General features: G+C 37.9%; 1 protein-coding gene across 5 annotated transcripts in view; it reads right to left on the bottom strand.

The window, feature by feature from the left end:
• Window positions 1–7,702: 7,702 nt before the first annotated feature.
• LOC111870343 (protein ARV1) overlaps window positions 7,703–16,479 on the bottom strand; it is a 17,408-nt gene continuing 8,631 nt past the window's right edge. For 4 of the 5 annotated variants that reach the window (XM_023862539.2, XM_023862542.2, XM_023862543.2 and 1 more), the window contains 4 exons: window positions 14,479–14,638; window positions 13,272–13,505; window positions 9,953–10,099; window positions 7,703–7,957 (listed from right to left, as the gene is read on the bottom strand). In XM_023862539.2, coding sequence (XP_023718307.1) covers window positions 9,996–10,099; window positions 13,272–13,505; window positions 14,479–14,638 — 498 coding nt within the window. In that variant the 3' untranslated portion in view covers window positions 7,703–7,957; window positions 9,953–9,995. The remainder of the gene's footprint in view (window positions 7,958–9,952; window positions 10,100–13,271; window positions 13,506–14,478; window positions 14,639–16,479) is intronic. The other variant, XM_023862540.2, reaches the window with a different exon arrangement.

Raw genomic sequence — 16,479 nt, 5'->3', positions numbered from 1 at the left:
CAGAATACACGGCGTCACATCCCAGGCGGTAATACTCTCCAAAGGCATCACTGTTCAGTATCACAATGTAACTGTGGACACCCTGATCGATGCAGTGGAAATAAACATTTCTAGGGTCACGGTTTGAAGGACCACTCGCCAACTCTCAGTGGCTATAAGAAATTGTCCACTTTCTATTTCTGAGGAACCGATTTCAAATCTTGACCCGAAGGTCTGTTATTCTGAGATTTTCATCGTGGTTTTTCACATTCCCGCCAAACAAATGTAGGGACAGCAACTTAAAACATGTCACTGTCTCTTCCTACCAATTTTGCTACGTAATTCATCATTCACAACTCATCCATCTTTTCTATGAGTAGCTGAAGATTTGGCTTCTCCTCAAGAAGGGCTCCACGAGATTTTCATCGTGGTTAGGCCTACCTCCATGAACTTCTCCGTTCACTTCGGTTTTTCTAGATCTTACACATACGGTAGGACTCCTTGGGCGAGTGATCAGCTCGTCGCAAGGCCTCTACCTGTAGACAAACACAGAAAAACGCATACAAACATCCATGCCCTGAGTGGGATTCGAACCCACGATCTCGGCTTCCAAGCGAGCGAAGACAGTGCATGCCTTAGACCGCTCTGCTACCGTGACTGGCGGGCTGTTCAAAAAACTAATTAAATACAGCAAGAACCTATCAGAACACATACACTCAGTCCAATAACAAATAAACAGTTGAAACGGACATATTAAAGAATCTATGAATCAATTATATCGTAATATGACACGTGAAGGCCGGAATAGTGGACAGAGGGAAGACGTCCATTGATAGGCAACGGGTGGATAAACACGTTACGCTTAAATGAACGCGTAAGCAACAAATAGAACGAAGTTACGCAATCCGTTTGCAAGCAACGGATCCGTAAACATGCGTCTACAACAATTGGGTTATTGTTGAAAGTGGTGTTTTCTGTTCTGTCCATGCAAAGTAGTTATAGGGGAGACAATTGGGGCAATCGAGTTAATTAGATCTGTAATCACTTATGCTAGTCCCGCCTGGGAGTTTGCGGCAGACACCCATCTAATGAAATTGCAGCGCCTGCAGAACAAGGTTCTCGGCACCATCGGCAATTTTCCAAGGCACACACCAGTTCNCGCGATTTGCACATGGCTTTCAAAATCCCGTACGTATAAAACTATACAACAAAATTATGCAGGCAACAAGCAGAAGTCATACAAAATCATGAGAAGGAAAATGTTCGCAACATTGGACAAGGCGAAGCCCGACACAGAAAGTATAAGAGGCTTAAACTTGGCGTCGGTCAAACATACGACCGTTCAAGTGACTAGACTGCCGTTGTAGCGGAAGCTACTAGAAATAGGGCATAATCTGCTGTACTGACAGAGGCCCTGTATGTATTTTATAAGCATTTATTAACATGTTTAACACGTAAAATGTAAATATCCTTTACATTACTACTGCAGACAAGGGCTCTGACAAAAGACAGACCCATCCTCTCGTCAAAGCAGCGGCCTCACAATAACAAGACTGTAACATTCAAGTAGTAATAAATATCTGGCCATGAGCCCCAGATTGGGCTCGACACCAAGACTGACTGACTGACCGTCAGTCGCAACATGACTTCGACTTTGACACGCGAGGGAATTGAGGGTTGGACAGAAGCTACGAAATCTACACGATCTACACTGTAGTGGAATCTGTACCGGGCAGTACATAGTGAACACACAGGAGAATTAGTACGTGCGATAATAAACTTCAGAGTGTTTCTTCAAATAATAAATACAGTAATTTACCTAATTATATCCGATAAAAGAATTGGACTATAAAGTAGATAATACCACGAGTTTTGTTACCAAAGCATAATATTACGCGTTATGAATCCGTATTAAAAACAAGTTCAGCAGCAAAGCACAAACAATACACCTGATCAGGACACAATTAGGGTCGAAACATGTCGTGTTTTTAATATTTCAATGAACATAATCTATATTGTATATTTTTATAAGAAATTATGGTGTCGACGGATGTAAAATGCTCAATATATAAATAAATATGACTGCAAATGAATATTTCCCAACACCCTGTGTTTATTTATCCCATAACAAGTTTCATGACAATGAGTGCAACGGCCCTGATACTATGCCAGACGGAAGTAAGAGCATACATGGTCTGTGTTTACTTCTCTGAGTACAGTACGCAAGGATAATGCACGCTGTTGCAGCAGCAGCAGCAGTATCAGTTCTAACAAAAACGTAAAGCTATCCCTGTCCTTAAATAATTACGCATCACGCCATGAAGACATATAGGAGAGAGGACCTCCACCATTATTGCCCTCGGCACTGCCTACATGACCTATATGGAGGTGAGTTATGAACCTCACGCCCCAGGGAAATAGTCTGCCGCCCTCGGTACCCACTGTACACAAGGATGGCTGATCACCAGAGCCGGTCTGGACGCTGTGCAGTAGAGAAAAATCTGTTATCCCTGCCGGGAATTGAACCCCGATCATCCAGCCCGTAGCCCGTCGTGGCAGCGGTGGAAATGACAGCTATGATACTGACATGTTACTGAACCCATTAGACGTCAACTGGACTATAGCAGTCTTTCAAAACCATGTTTTAAGTGTATCGTACCGTTGCTACATAAAAATCAATGTTGTATAATAATTTTGTTCAAGTAACATAAAATATGCATCACCAGATAGCCTGAATAAAGTTCACTTACAGTAATAACCGTTCTGCGACGGCACTATGGTACGATAAGTACGTATATGACACAAATGAAAATATTCCGCCTAAATACTGCATCCCAAGACTTCATGTCAAACATTACATTCGTGACTAGCGACCATTTCTATCACAGTTGTCATCAGCTTTAACTTAAAAATGCATTTTTTTTTCATGAAAATCATTTGTTTTCATATTAATTTCAGAATAAACGTCGATTACACCCAGGTCTGCCGATTTCGCTGGCCGGCCGCGTGGTCTAAGGCATGGACCGTCTTCGCTCGTTCGAACACTGGGACCGTGGGTTCGAATCCCACTCAAAGTATGGACGTTTGTCTGCGTTTGTGTTGTCCTGTGTAGGCAGCGGCCTTGTGACGGGTTGATCCCCGTCCAAGGAGTCCTACCGACCGTCTAAGCTTAAGAAACTGAAGTAAAAGGAAGTATTTCATGAGCGCCCCATGCTCCAAGTGGGAGCGAGAAATATCTTCGGGTGGGTAGATACATAGGTAGGTAGGTAGGTAGGCGCGTGGTTAAGTGGGTGGATTGGTGGCTGGATGGGTTGGTGGATGGATCGATGGATGAATGCATTGACCTTTAACATCCGAAGTGCCCCGATCGGGCCAGTGATGAGTATGGTCGTCGTGGCCAAAGTACCCCGATTTGGTCAGTTGGGCATTTAAACTTCGCTAGCGGCGTTTAAATGAAACCTATGCACAGTCCTAAATATTTTTTAATGTAGTAATTACCAGACAGACTTGAGTAAAACCATAATAGAGGAATTAAAATGATACCTAAGTGAACAACAAAAAAGAGTAGAAAAGGCCATAATCTATTGCAGCTACGGGAAGGTCTTAGCACTGAAGAAGGGGCTGTCGAATTGTTCCCTCTAGCTTTTTCTTGAATAGCCATGCTTTCATTCTTCTGTCCTTTAGTCAAAATATTCGAAAATCTGAAGAGTGCAACAAAGATGTAAAATTTGCCAGCAGAGAACAAAATGACTTCATTGCTTCCATCTGTTTTATGAGACCAGGGATTTAATAAAATATGTAAGTGTTACATGCAGGAATGAATTTATAATGCAGAACAACTCTGTGAAGAACAGGGAAACCATTTTTACAGTATGTATCAAAATTAAAAGAAAAAACTGAAAATAAAGTATAAATCTTTGTATAAAAGTTTTCAAATCTTCCGTTATAATATGCGACACTATGTTCTCTGCTGATACAAACGAAGTTAATTCCATCCGTTTATCATAAAAATGTGTTAGATACAGCATTTTTAAACACAATGCTTAAAATTGTTTAAGCACCCTAACAGGAACAGACATTTAAACGCGGAGTAGCAATGGACATTTAAATGCGCAAGAGCAGCAGGCACTTAAATAAACTCCGGCCAGCTCAAGCTTACCACTATTTCAAAAGACCGGCATTTAAAGGTGATGGATGGATGGATGGATGGATGGACAGTAGGTAGGTAGGTGGATGTAGGACTGACGGACGGACGGGTGGATGGATGGGTGGGTGGGTAGGTAGGTTGGTAGGTAGGTAGCTGAGTTGGTACTTAGAGAAAGAGGGAGGGAGGGATGGGTTGACGGACGGACAGATAGGAGAGAACTGATCTATTTTGTTTCAAGGATAGAAGAATAAGGAAAAACATGCTGAGGTATTAATCATAATCATATCGTGCGTATTTTGTGGCACTTAACAAAGCAGGATTATTCCCATAATCCCAGCATCCGACCCTTGGAGCCAATTCCAGCCTCCTAAAAAGGAACCCAGTGCCTCAGGGTATAATTGGGTCACTCTATTCCTGGGGGATTCAAATACGGGGGCCTTGCCCTCCATGTTTGGGAAGTCTCGAATCTAAAACAGTAAAATATGGTCATGAGTCCACTGGAACTCGGTCCCAAGAATGACTGCGATGGTGAGGGCCAGCGGCAGCTGTAAAAGATAAGACTCTTCCTATCGACAGAGAGTGTGTTGCAGACGGACTATAACTGCATGTGTTCAGTATAAAAAATACTAACTGTAGTTCTCAAGGGCTTGTCACCAAGACCAACTGAATGACAGTAAACCGCCAGTTGTGAAGTAATTCTGTGAGCTTAGTTCAGTTGTGGGATATTCGCCAGACAGTAGGGACATAAGCAGAGGACAGTGCTAAATCTGTTACCAGGACATGACTAGTGAAGACAAGATTTTATGTGTGCTCCAGTACAGTGATCTTTATAGCGTGTAAAACAGTGAGGCTGTCATAGTTACTTGTAGTTACGAGTTGTGTGTATAAGTGGTCAATAAATCGAGTTACCAAACCAACCCCATCTATAGTCATTTATACATGTAACAATCTAGTTAATTCAATCGATTATTTCAACTGTGGCATTCTAGGTACATTCTTGAAGAATCAAGTTCAGGCACTTTATTTGGGTGGTTCTATACTCCAGTGGAACTTGGGTGAGGTTTTGTGGTTTCCTCAGTCTCTCCAAACAGGACAAGATTCTTTCCAAATTCTTAACTACTCACTATTCATGGTCATCTGCCAATATAAATTGATGCAACATAAACTTCTGCATCTGTAACAGTTCCATTAAGAAATCCAATGATAAATCAATTGATTTTTCAATTGACAGTTCGATAACCTAACCAGTCTTTAGACTGCTATCTTCTAGAATATAACGTCGCACATCTTGCAGACAGATACCAACATCACAAAGAAATCAAGGCTAAATCTACCCTGAAGACGGAGGCACCATGTGGCTCCAAAATGTTCATTCCTCTCTAACAAACTACACATCCTAGAAGCCAGTAGTAACCTCCATGGTCACCACAATCATCAAGCTAGCCTCACTGAGGAAAATAAACATAAAACGCAATTTGAACCACTAGAATTATCTGTACTTCAAGTTTAAAAATGGTGAATAAATTTGTATGGTGAAACCTGAAAAAATTTATTTTCTTGAAACACCAGAAATAACTACACACTGAAATGTATGCGTTCTTGGGGTAAATATAAACAGATGTCATATGAATGTGAATGAGTGTGCCATGTGTTTATCGTCTAATTATTACACGATAAACATTGTATATTACTCTAATATACAATGAACAGTGTCTGTTGTTTCTCTGTATATACCCACATTGTTGCACCCGTCTTAAGAAGTCTTTAAGTCCCTTTAAATGAAATAAAACAGGTTGGAATTTTGATTAAATGCCAATGAGTTTTTATATATGCTCCAAAGTTAAATAATAAAAAACAAAGCTATCCCTGCAACAGGCCGTGAAGGCCCATAGGGTTGTGAGACGTTGAGAGTCCCACATTATCTAGACAATCGGCTCAAAGATAGCGTTAAGGTTGTCAGCCTTATGCGCCGGCTGCGCTTCACTCCGCAAGAAAATTATTTAATTAATTCCTGGTACTCATTTCTGTTAAGAGGCTGAGTCGACCCCAGGGCCATAGTGTGGAAGGAAGGATTAGGTCAATTGAAAAAAATCCAATGACCTCATCATGACCTGAACCCGCAACCTTCCGGCTTGTAGCACAGTGCCTCAACCACTATGATACCGCGTGCCCCCTTTATGTATGCTCTACATACAATATTCACAATAAGATAAAATAAATACACATGTTTAAAATTTAAAATGTACTGGGGAATTGCTGGATATAACAACCATACAGTGGAACATCGTTAATTAAACCCATGTTAATCTGAATTGGCTCACAGTACCACCCCCAAAAATCACAGCACCTCCAAAAATTACAAATTTGATCTAATTATTTTACTTCTTTGCAGCAAATATGAATTCTTGTGAAACACATTATTCAAAATGACATGCCTTTCGAGGTGGTGAAAGATAAAACCCAGTCACCACTTGCATCGAGCCTGGCATGCAGTCCCAATATTTATGGGTTCCAGTCTCTGTTTAAACATAAAAATTACCTATAATTTTCTGAAAATTATTGTACTAAAAATCTATTTTTTTATTTTAAATCCAGTCATCAGAACGATTTGATAATCCAAACATGAAAGCGCAATTAGTTCTGATTACAAGGTATGATGTATGTAGTGACATGGCACAACATTTACTTTCGGTTGTTTTATACCATAACTGAACCTTGGTACAGTTCATTTGTAAATTGCTTTGATAATCGATACTTTTCAAATGTTAAGTGAAACAGCAAGCAGCATATGCCAAGCAGACACAGAGCTCTGCTTGCTGGTTTCTTCCTTGGCCTATCCTGCAACCACGAAGATGGTAGTAATATGTCGGACTCTTTCTGAAGTACACTATGTTACAACCCAGAGGACAGCACTCTTCATACTTATTGCTGTGTTGAAAATGGTGAGGAGAAAGTTAAGTTGGCTAGTATTAACCTTTTCAGCGACTGAGCCCACGGCGTTAGTTACATGACCTCATATTCTGTTCCTTTTCCAAGTAACAGAGTCATTATTAAGACCTGTATTGTGACTGGTGCAGAACAGTGAGGATCTTTGTGACTATTTGGTAAATAATCTGCATGTATATAGTTCAAAACTCCAATATAGGGAACGTAAATATCACTACTGCACATTAATGATCTGTGCCTCCCTTTACATTGTCCACCAAGTGCTAAACTATCTACATTTAAGTATATATATATACATAATTCACATTCAGGCAAAAGGAATGCAGTGTACAATTTATCTAGTTATGGAAATTTCATACTGTGAAACATTTGAGGTTACTAAGCTCTCCATAAATATATTTTTGTGCTTCAGTTTACATAATTTCCTCATTTGCCCTAGCCACTAAAAACAAACCATAAGCAGTAATCATGCCTAAACATTACAAAAGGAAATTTGGAGTAGTATAATTAAGAGGATATTAGTAAAATGGAAACAGGGTGTAGTGGTGTGGACTGAATTAAACCAAGAGGCTATGGAGATTAGTGGCACCTTTGAATTTTCAGTTTCCAATACAACAACATTTACCTCATCCTAATATCATATTTAATACATCATATGTGTTAATATACATAAAATTCTTAAAATAAACATAAAAATATTACAACTCAAATCTGCAACAAATGGAATCTCCCAACATTCAGTTCAATCTTCCTGACACTTCTTGAAATTAAATTATTTTCAGTCACAACTGTACTGATCTGTGACCCCACAGTATGATGTCTGTGACGTTGATTTACGTTGTGAACCCGGGGTCTAAAGTAAATAGGAACACTTGTGTGTATATTCTGAAATGTAGAACAGATAAAAAAATATACATCAAAACACAAGGAACCCTTCATTCACTGCTGCTGGAATGCTCAAATACCAAACGCGCAATTTCAAGTTTGTCTTCTTTGTCAGAACATGTCTCTATCAAACTGGGACTATACAGTAAAATCCCCATTTAAAGTTTGCCTTGGAAACAATTTTTTTTCCTTGGGGCCTTGGCCTACCTCCATCAACTTCTCTGTTCACTTCGGTTTTTCTAGATCTTACACATTCGGTAGGACTCCTTGGGCGGGTGATCAGCTCGTCGCAAGGCCTCTACCTGTAGACAAACACAGAAAAACGCACACAAACATCCATGCCCTGAGTGGAATTCGAACCCAAGATCCCGGTTTCCAAGCAAATGAAGACAGTACATGCCTTAGACCGCTCGGCTACCGTGACCAGCCTTGGAAACAATTACTGTACTTTAAATCAAGAAAAACCCTACTCAGAGGTTCTACAGAATTCCAACAGAAAATGTTAAATACACCTAAAATAATGGAAATTACTGTGTGATATGTCTAACTGCTGGACAAAGATAATCTTTTCTCTATCCTGCCAGGGCCAGTATGCTAGCAAGCTAAGTAGCAACCTGGGGTGGCATACTTTACTACCCCTACCCATCAAATTCAAATTAAATTATGATGTTTTGTTCATATCACAATCATTGACACTGATCTAAACATGTTATGTAGCAAATGCAATGTAAAGTAATTAATGTATTTTTAATTGGGGGCAGGTTGTTTTGTCAGTTGGTGCAATTAAGAGGCTTGTGCCAGTTGTGCCACTGGTTGGAAATATCGTGTCAATAATTATGATCCCTGTCTGAGACAGTAGACATGTTTCTAACGGGGGGGATTTGCCATCTTTTATGGAAGCATTGAAGTTAGTTCTTGCTAAGGGGCCCATCAGAGAAGGTGTCTCCCCTCTCACCTGAGGACACAAACAGATCCAGTTTCCAAAAAGTTCTGTTATCTAGTTTTTCAAATGCCAGATGATGGACAAAGTCCAAAAATCTAGTAAATCTGAGCATTGTACACCGCTGTCAGAACCCTGTAGAATTTCCTCAGTGGTGGGTAAATATACGCGTAACTGCAACTTCGTTTTTGAAGAAATTTTCTAAAAGTAGTTAGTTTCTTTTAAATTGGTGTCAGTTGCATGATGCTGGGATATCAGATAACCAGGAATTTGTTGTATATTTATTTTATTTTACAGAAAGACAGGTGGCAGTACCTAGGCATAATAAACGGTAGAGAATTTAGTAAACATAAGAATAATGTTTTTCCCACACTCAAGAATCAGACTAACATGTAAAGCTCCACACATTCTTAACATGAGCACTACGTGCATGTAAGAATCCAGTTTTACGCTCAAACCGCTTAATGCCCATGGAAGACTATGACAACACCCACCAGAAGATGGCTGGACCCACAGCCAATCTTAATACAGTGATAAAGAACAAACTTTCATTCATTTTAGTGATTTTGTCATTTCTTCATTCTTCATATCTGAATTAAAAGAACTGCCTCTTGGATGTACCTCTGTCCACCACCAGTTACAGAAACAATGTAAAATGTCAAAACTCCTAAAAGAATAAGGGATGTGAAAATGGATGAAGATAATAGAACTGGGAAGGCAAAGACAACATTGGACAGACCGAATGAAAGACCACGTGACAAGAGACACAAGAGAAGGAAGAACATTTCAAAACAGCAAATGTGAGAGAACAGACACAGGTGGAAATTTCTGACCCATTCATATGAACACAACACAGGAAAGGAGATAGATGTAACACAAGGGACATACTTGCCTCTTTCCTCCAAATACTTTGTTCACTGAACAAAAGAATAATCAATACATTGTCCCTTGACAGCTGTGTTTAAGCTCACTTCCTTGTAATCGATAGAATAATCTGTTTAGTAACTGAACATAAAACATGAATACAATGTGATGTAATACTTCAAGGAAAATACCTGCACCTTGAAGCGAGCAGCATTTCACAACTGCTGATAATCTTCATTGCAATTTCATGTTACTGATCATGTAACATAAGTAATATTTTGCAACTAATCCAAAGAATATTATAAATCCAGCTCCAACTTTTGATGTGTTACAAACAACTGTAAAGACAAACACCAGGCAGTAGAAAAATCGTAAATAGTAAATATGAATATAACAAACGTTATGTCCACTCTTTCCCCACTCTGTATGGTATATCTTCCCTCGCTTGATCTTCCCAGCAGACATTTATTCAATATCTTGACCTTCTAAACTCTAAAAAGACTCCTATTGCCTTTATATCTTTATCATCATATTTATCAATACTCCTTTCTCCATTGATATCATGTATAAATCATGTGCTATCTGGTTGCAGAGCTTTGAACCATGTGAAATATATATTCAGCTCAGCGAGTAACCTCACGTTTTGGTTCAGAGGTTTAGGAGATACCGAAAGTTTTGTATCCAGTCTCAGCCATTTCCGTACCAGTGCACAAAATGTAGTAAATAACAGAAACCAATCTCATGTCTATGTATACTGATATAAATGTTAATATAATATGTTAAAACTACAATAAAAAATGAACATGTCATTGCAATGTAAGGCAAAATTACTGTACAAAATCCTGCTATCTCTGAAGAGCAAAATAGTTTTATATTAATGCTTTTGTTTTTCCTCTAAAACATAATTTTGGTATAAGAATTTTAAGAGGCCACAGAGAAGAAAATTTGCATGTTAAGCCTGTGTTTTAACAAAAACTAGTGTTCAAAATTAAGGACTCCATAATCTATTTGAGAGAGACGCCTTGATTCCGATGAAACATTTACTTGATCACTCATGGAGCTGAGCACTTCTTGAGAACCCACAAAGTGTGCAGCTACTCAAGAATTTCCCAGCATTTTACAGAACCTGAAGTCTCATTACCATATTCAAAAGGGCCATCCACTGGTTCATATCCTCAGCCTGATCGATCCAGCCCATATGACCCCATCCTGTCTCTCTAAGATCCATTTCAATACTATCCACCCACCTATGTTTTCGTCTTCCCAGTTGTCTCTTTCCTTTTGGCTTTCCTACCAATATTCTATATGCATTCCTCTTCTCCCTCATTCATGCTACATGCCTTGCCCATCTCATCCTCCTTGACTTGAGCATTTTAATTATACTTGGAGAAGAGTACAAATTATGAAGCTCCTCATTATGTAGTTTTCTCCAACCTCCTCTCACTTCATCCCTCTTCGGTCCAAATATTCTCCTCAACGCCCTGTTCTCAAACACCCCTCAGTCTGCCTTCCTCCCTTAATGTCAGAGACCAAGTTTCACACCCATACAGCACCACAGGCAAAATTATAGTTTTGTAAATTCCAATTTGTATGTTTTTGGACAGCACAAATGAACCCAATCTCCTCTTAATTTCCTCCTCAATCAGGTTTTATTTGTTATAGCCGTTCCCAAATATCTGAACTGTGCCACATTTTCAAATCATGTTAGCTATATTTATGTCAAGATTTCATATTAAGGTATCATATTAAATTGGGGGGGGGGTTTGCACTGGATAACAGTTAATCCATATGTACTAAAGCCATGCAACTATAAAAAATGATAAATGTGCTGATTTTCAATTCCATAACCAATCTACTCAGTGTATACGCACAAGTATAACCTTATTTTCATACATAAATTTATTAAGAATGTCCTTTGCCTTTCACCCATAAATTCGTCCACAGATCAAAACATTTAAAATTAACTGCATAAGAACACAACAATATTGTAACAAGAATATTTTGTATGTTCTGATTTTAATAACAGTCATTTGGCTACAACTGACAAACAAATTATTTAACTTCTTGCACTCATTAACAGTGAGAAAAAGTCAATATCGGCAGTCCAACACAGAACTCCTGCACTGTGCAGTTATGATGAATACACTAATGCTATACAAAGAGTCAGCCACTACCACCACTGCTCATAAAATATTTGTATTTATTCTATATCAAGCTACACATATTGGATTCCTGAAACCCTTACTAGGTCTTATAAGATTGGACTGCCAGAGGAAACCTTACATTCGTAATGGGTTAAAAGTGAACAACTTAACTGAAGGCATAAAATTATATCAAAAGAGCTGGTTAGACCACCTGGAAAGAATGGACATAAGCCACTTTCCCAAACTAGTGTTTCAGTGTCAACCTTGGGGATGACAGCAAGCTGGAAGACCCATGAAAAATGGATAGATCAAGAACACCCTAAGTTTTAAAGGAACAGGTCTTAAAACCTAACCCTTGTCTATGTTCATGAAAAAGATGATGCTACATCTTCTTCAAGGACAAAACTACATTAATATCTATGTATTATTAAAATACAAAGTATATAAAATGTTATAAGTCTTAATATTTAAACAGAATTAAAAACTATATTATTAGAGTATTCTTAGTGTACATTTATTAGATATATTCAACAATACAGTAGTATTCGCTGCCTAAAAATAGAACAAATTGTAAAATTATGGATTCATATTTAAATACAGTTCAAGAACTAAGTTTGAATTCTTGTTAAGTATGCCTGAGGATGACCTCCTGAAGGTCGAAACATGTAACAGATCACCCTAGCACAACAAACGAATGGAGATACATTAGTATTGATATGTCTTTGTTTACAACCATAGATACTTCTGTTGTGTAGACGGCCCCATTTGTCAAATCGTGATATACTGTGATATTCTACATTCAGTATGGCCAACAAAATACAGTTATATTTCAAAACCTTACTTACAAAGCATTCTTGACAGAAAACCAACCTCACCACCTGGGAAGTCAATTGTCATAAACACACATCCATTGCACTCTACACATATGCTAAAAATGCACTATGTTTCACAGTGTTTTTCCACTTCTTAAGCTGAAGTTGGTCCACAAAAGAATTTGGACCTTCTGCCATTTATGACCAGCACATTAAATTAATTGTACTTAGTATTGTACCCAATTTCATACACATATTAATTTATCAAAAGTTGTACTCTGGAGAAAACGAGAACTGATTTGAACTGGTTCAGATTCACAGCTCAGACATAATTTGCTTAAAAGGCTAGTTTTAGGTTCAGGTTTCCCAAAATTAGGCTATTCAGTTCAAAGTCCTGCTTGCTGTTCATCACTTCCCCACATTACAATTATAGTACTCAACAGCACATCTGCGAACAAGTTATCCTTAAAATAGATGGTAGGCTATACTTTCTACGACCATGAGAAAACGTTTTTCATATTAGCAGTCCAGCTTACAATAACAAATGTCCTCACCTGAGTATACTTTCAACTGGGAGAGGAATGTGTAGCCCATTATAAAAAGAGAATGGGTTTCAGTACCAATTTCTCCCCATATTAAGCTGGGGATCATCAGAAATTTACCACAGTTAGATAAAACAAGGGCATTCCACAGAATTATGTTTCTGTAGTTCTGTGGTCTACACTCAGCATGAACCCACCATCGTAACCATGTCAGAGTGTACGTGAGCAGTAACAGCATGGATGACCCTGCAAAACAATAAGAATATGACATGCATTTATAAGGAATCTGTTCCATCCCTGGGACATTCCTTTCTATTCATATTGTGACATGTGAATCCACTGCATAAGTAATGACTTCTAAACAGATGTCTCCTAAGCAACATATACAGTTGGCTGTTGGACAACGGCTAAGTAAAAGTTTATTCTCACAGCAACGGAGATATCGGTTTTGTGATAGCAAAGAAATGAACTATTTGACTCGGTGTCCCTTATTCAGTACACCAAGCAGATATAAAACAGAAGATGAGAGAACACAGACCAGAATACAACAGAATGCGGAAGAAAGATAAGTGACTCGGCAGTGAATCTGCATGCTCTCAAGAACTAAGCAGAGAGAGATTCGGTATCCAGGAGTTGCATGTGAAATGTTATAAATGAATGTGGCTGTGATAGTGACATCAAATATAGAATGCACAATTATTAGTCATGTGTACCCCTTTACACGTGAAAATATATTAGTGCTGTTTATCTATAGTCATAGTCTTTTAACCCCACCAATAGCAATTAATGACAGTTTAAGAGACACGACTACTCCAAAAGTGCAACTGTCAATATTTCTATCAGTTCAGTAACCATTTTTAGATCTCTGAAGAAACCCAATTAGCAAGCTGCAGATGTCTGTCTGTCCGCTCATCAGATTGTAGCTCAATATTCTACACACCAAACGACCAATTTTGGTCAAACTTCAATTGTTCTATAGCACAGTCACATGAGTTAGCTTCTCACAGCAAAGACATAGGTTCAGTTCCAAGTCAGTCTATTGTAAGAGGGCAACAGAGGAAACAGTGGAGTCACTGCATTCATGTGCCACAGAATTACAGTGAAGTGAATATTTTTGTACCGTCAAGAGAGAAACCAGACATTTGTTTTTAAGAGTCTGGAAACTTCCATGTAGCACCTCACACAATTTCCTCCATTACTTCACACATATTTAACTTACCTACAACAGTCTGCAAACACTCGAAGTAGAAGCTCTGTTCCCCTTCAAACAAATCATAAGGAGATGTATGGCTTTTGCCAGATGATTTTACGTCTTTATGTGTCATCCATTCTGAATATGCTTCAAACAGTACCAAAATCACAGCCAGTCTCCAGTGGTTCTAAAACAGAATTATAATAAATAATTATAATTTAATAATGATGATAATATGAACAAGTTAGTGTAGTGAGGATACTTGAAACTTTTATATGAGAGGTGCTCAGTTCAAATCTAAGCCAGGACACTGGTCATCCTGAGGAAGGTTCTTCGTGATTTCCCTTGGTTCCACATGGCAAATGCCAGGATAGTATTTCATTTAGGCCATGGCCACTTCCTCCCAAATATTTTCCAATCCACCAATCATCCTACCATCCAGTGCTATATAGTCTACCCACTGACAGCATTACAAAACAAACCACAAAGGATGAAGACAATAAATGGTCTTATAACAAAGAAGAGACCAAAAAAAGGAGAGAAGTGGGCACATGCAGTTCTTCACTGTGGTCATGAATTAACATAAAGTTCAGCCAAGCAGGTACAAAGAAGACAATGGAGGTTAAGCCCTACACATTCTGAACCTTGGCACTGGACAGAAGTCAGAGTTCAGTTTCATNTAACCTGCTTAGGATTTATAGAATGTAAATAAATTCAATTCAATTAATTTCATAAGAGGCTGAGTGGGCCACACAATCATTCCCTGTGTGACAACAAAGAGAAAAATACAATTCCTCTACTGGAAATCTAAGTCTGGCTCAGAAGTCAGAAGCCCATCACTTTATTGAGTGAGTCTTCACTATTCAGGATCCTCACAAATTCTCCGAGTCCAGTTAAAATAATCTGACATGAAAATAAATGCAAAGAATGTAGATCCACAAGGAGTGAAGTATGTGAGGAAATACAGTGTTTCAATAATAAGGAACCATATTAAGGTATACTCTGACTGAGTTAACATCTGGGTAGAAAAACAAAAAAATATGTACAGAATTTTGTTACAGAAATGTCTCAGAACACAAACAGAAGGATAATATTAAACTAGAGCTTAAAGGAATACATTAGATTATAAGTAGTTGTAGCACACCAATGCTTCTTACACATCACTTCATTACAGTTGTCCATCTACATCACCTTCTCTGAAAAATAATTACATCGTGACCAATTATGTGACAACTTTGCCATTATTAGATATATTACAAGTGTTACAATTGCAAAATAAAGCTTGATGAAATCCATGTCTTTTTAAGTGATGAATCCATTATTTTACATGTCATATTTAAAAATGATTTATTTAAATGAAATATATCATAAATATTGGAAATATTATAAATATCTTAATAATAATTTCCAGAAGTTTAAATATCTTAGATACATTGTTTGTCTACAGGACAGCTTGTATCAACTTCAAGACACATCAAGGGAACCAAACAGATTTGATACCATGCCAGAATATGCATCAAAACCAACACCAACTATATCACTGTACTACAAATTCACCAACATATTAACAACTAGAATCCTACATTATACAAATATAATTGCATTATTTAAACAAACATGTAAAATACAATTTTTATAACATGTTAAAACATGCACAAAATATAAAGAGCTACACAAATGTAAAAAGAGTATCCAAAAAATCGTAACCTTTGAAAGTGGATTAAAACTATATTTCTTACATGTGTAATATTTAAAATACTTAATTTAAATGAAATTGTACATTAAGTGTAAAATTATGGAACGATCACTTTATTGAAACACACATTTCATCACACTGTCATTATGTATCTACGAGGGGGTACCCAAAAGAAACCGAACTTATTTTTTTTAAACTTATTTATTCAAATTTTAAGCACAAACCTTCAATCCCCTTCAAAGTACTCTCCATTTACACTAATACACTTGTCTAGTCTTTTATTCCATTTTTCAAAACATTGTCTAAATTCATCTTTTGAGATGCTTGACAGC

The sequence above is a fragment of the Cryptotermes secundus genome, unplaced genomic scaffold (assembly GCF_002891405.2).
Source record: "Cryptotermes secundus unplaced genomic scaffold, Csec_1.0 scaffold391, whole genome shotgun sequence".
Lineage (NCBI taxonomy): Eukaryota > Metazoa > Arthropoda > Insecta > Blattodea > Kalotermitidae > Cryptotermes > Cryptotermes secundus.
Note: the sequence above shows the minus strand (reverse complement) of the source record. Positions and strands in the feature narration are given on the sequence as shown.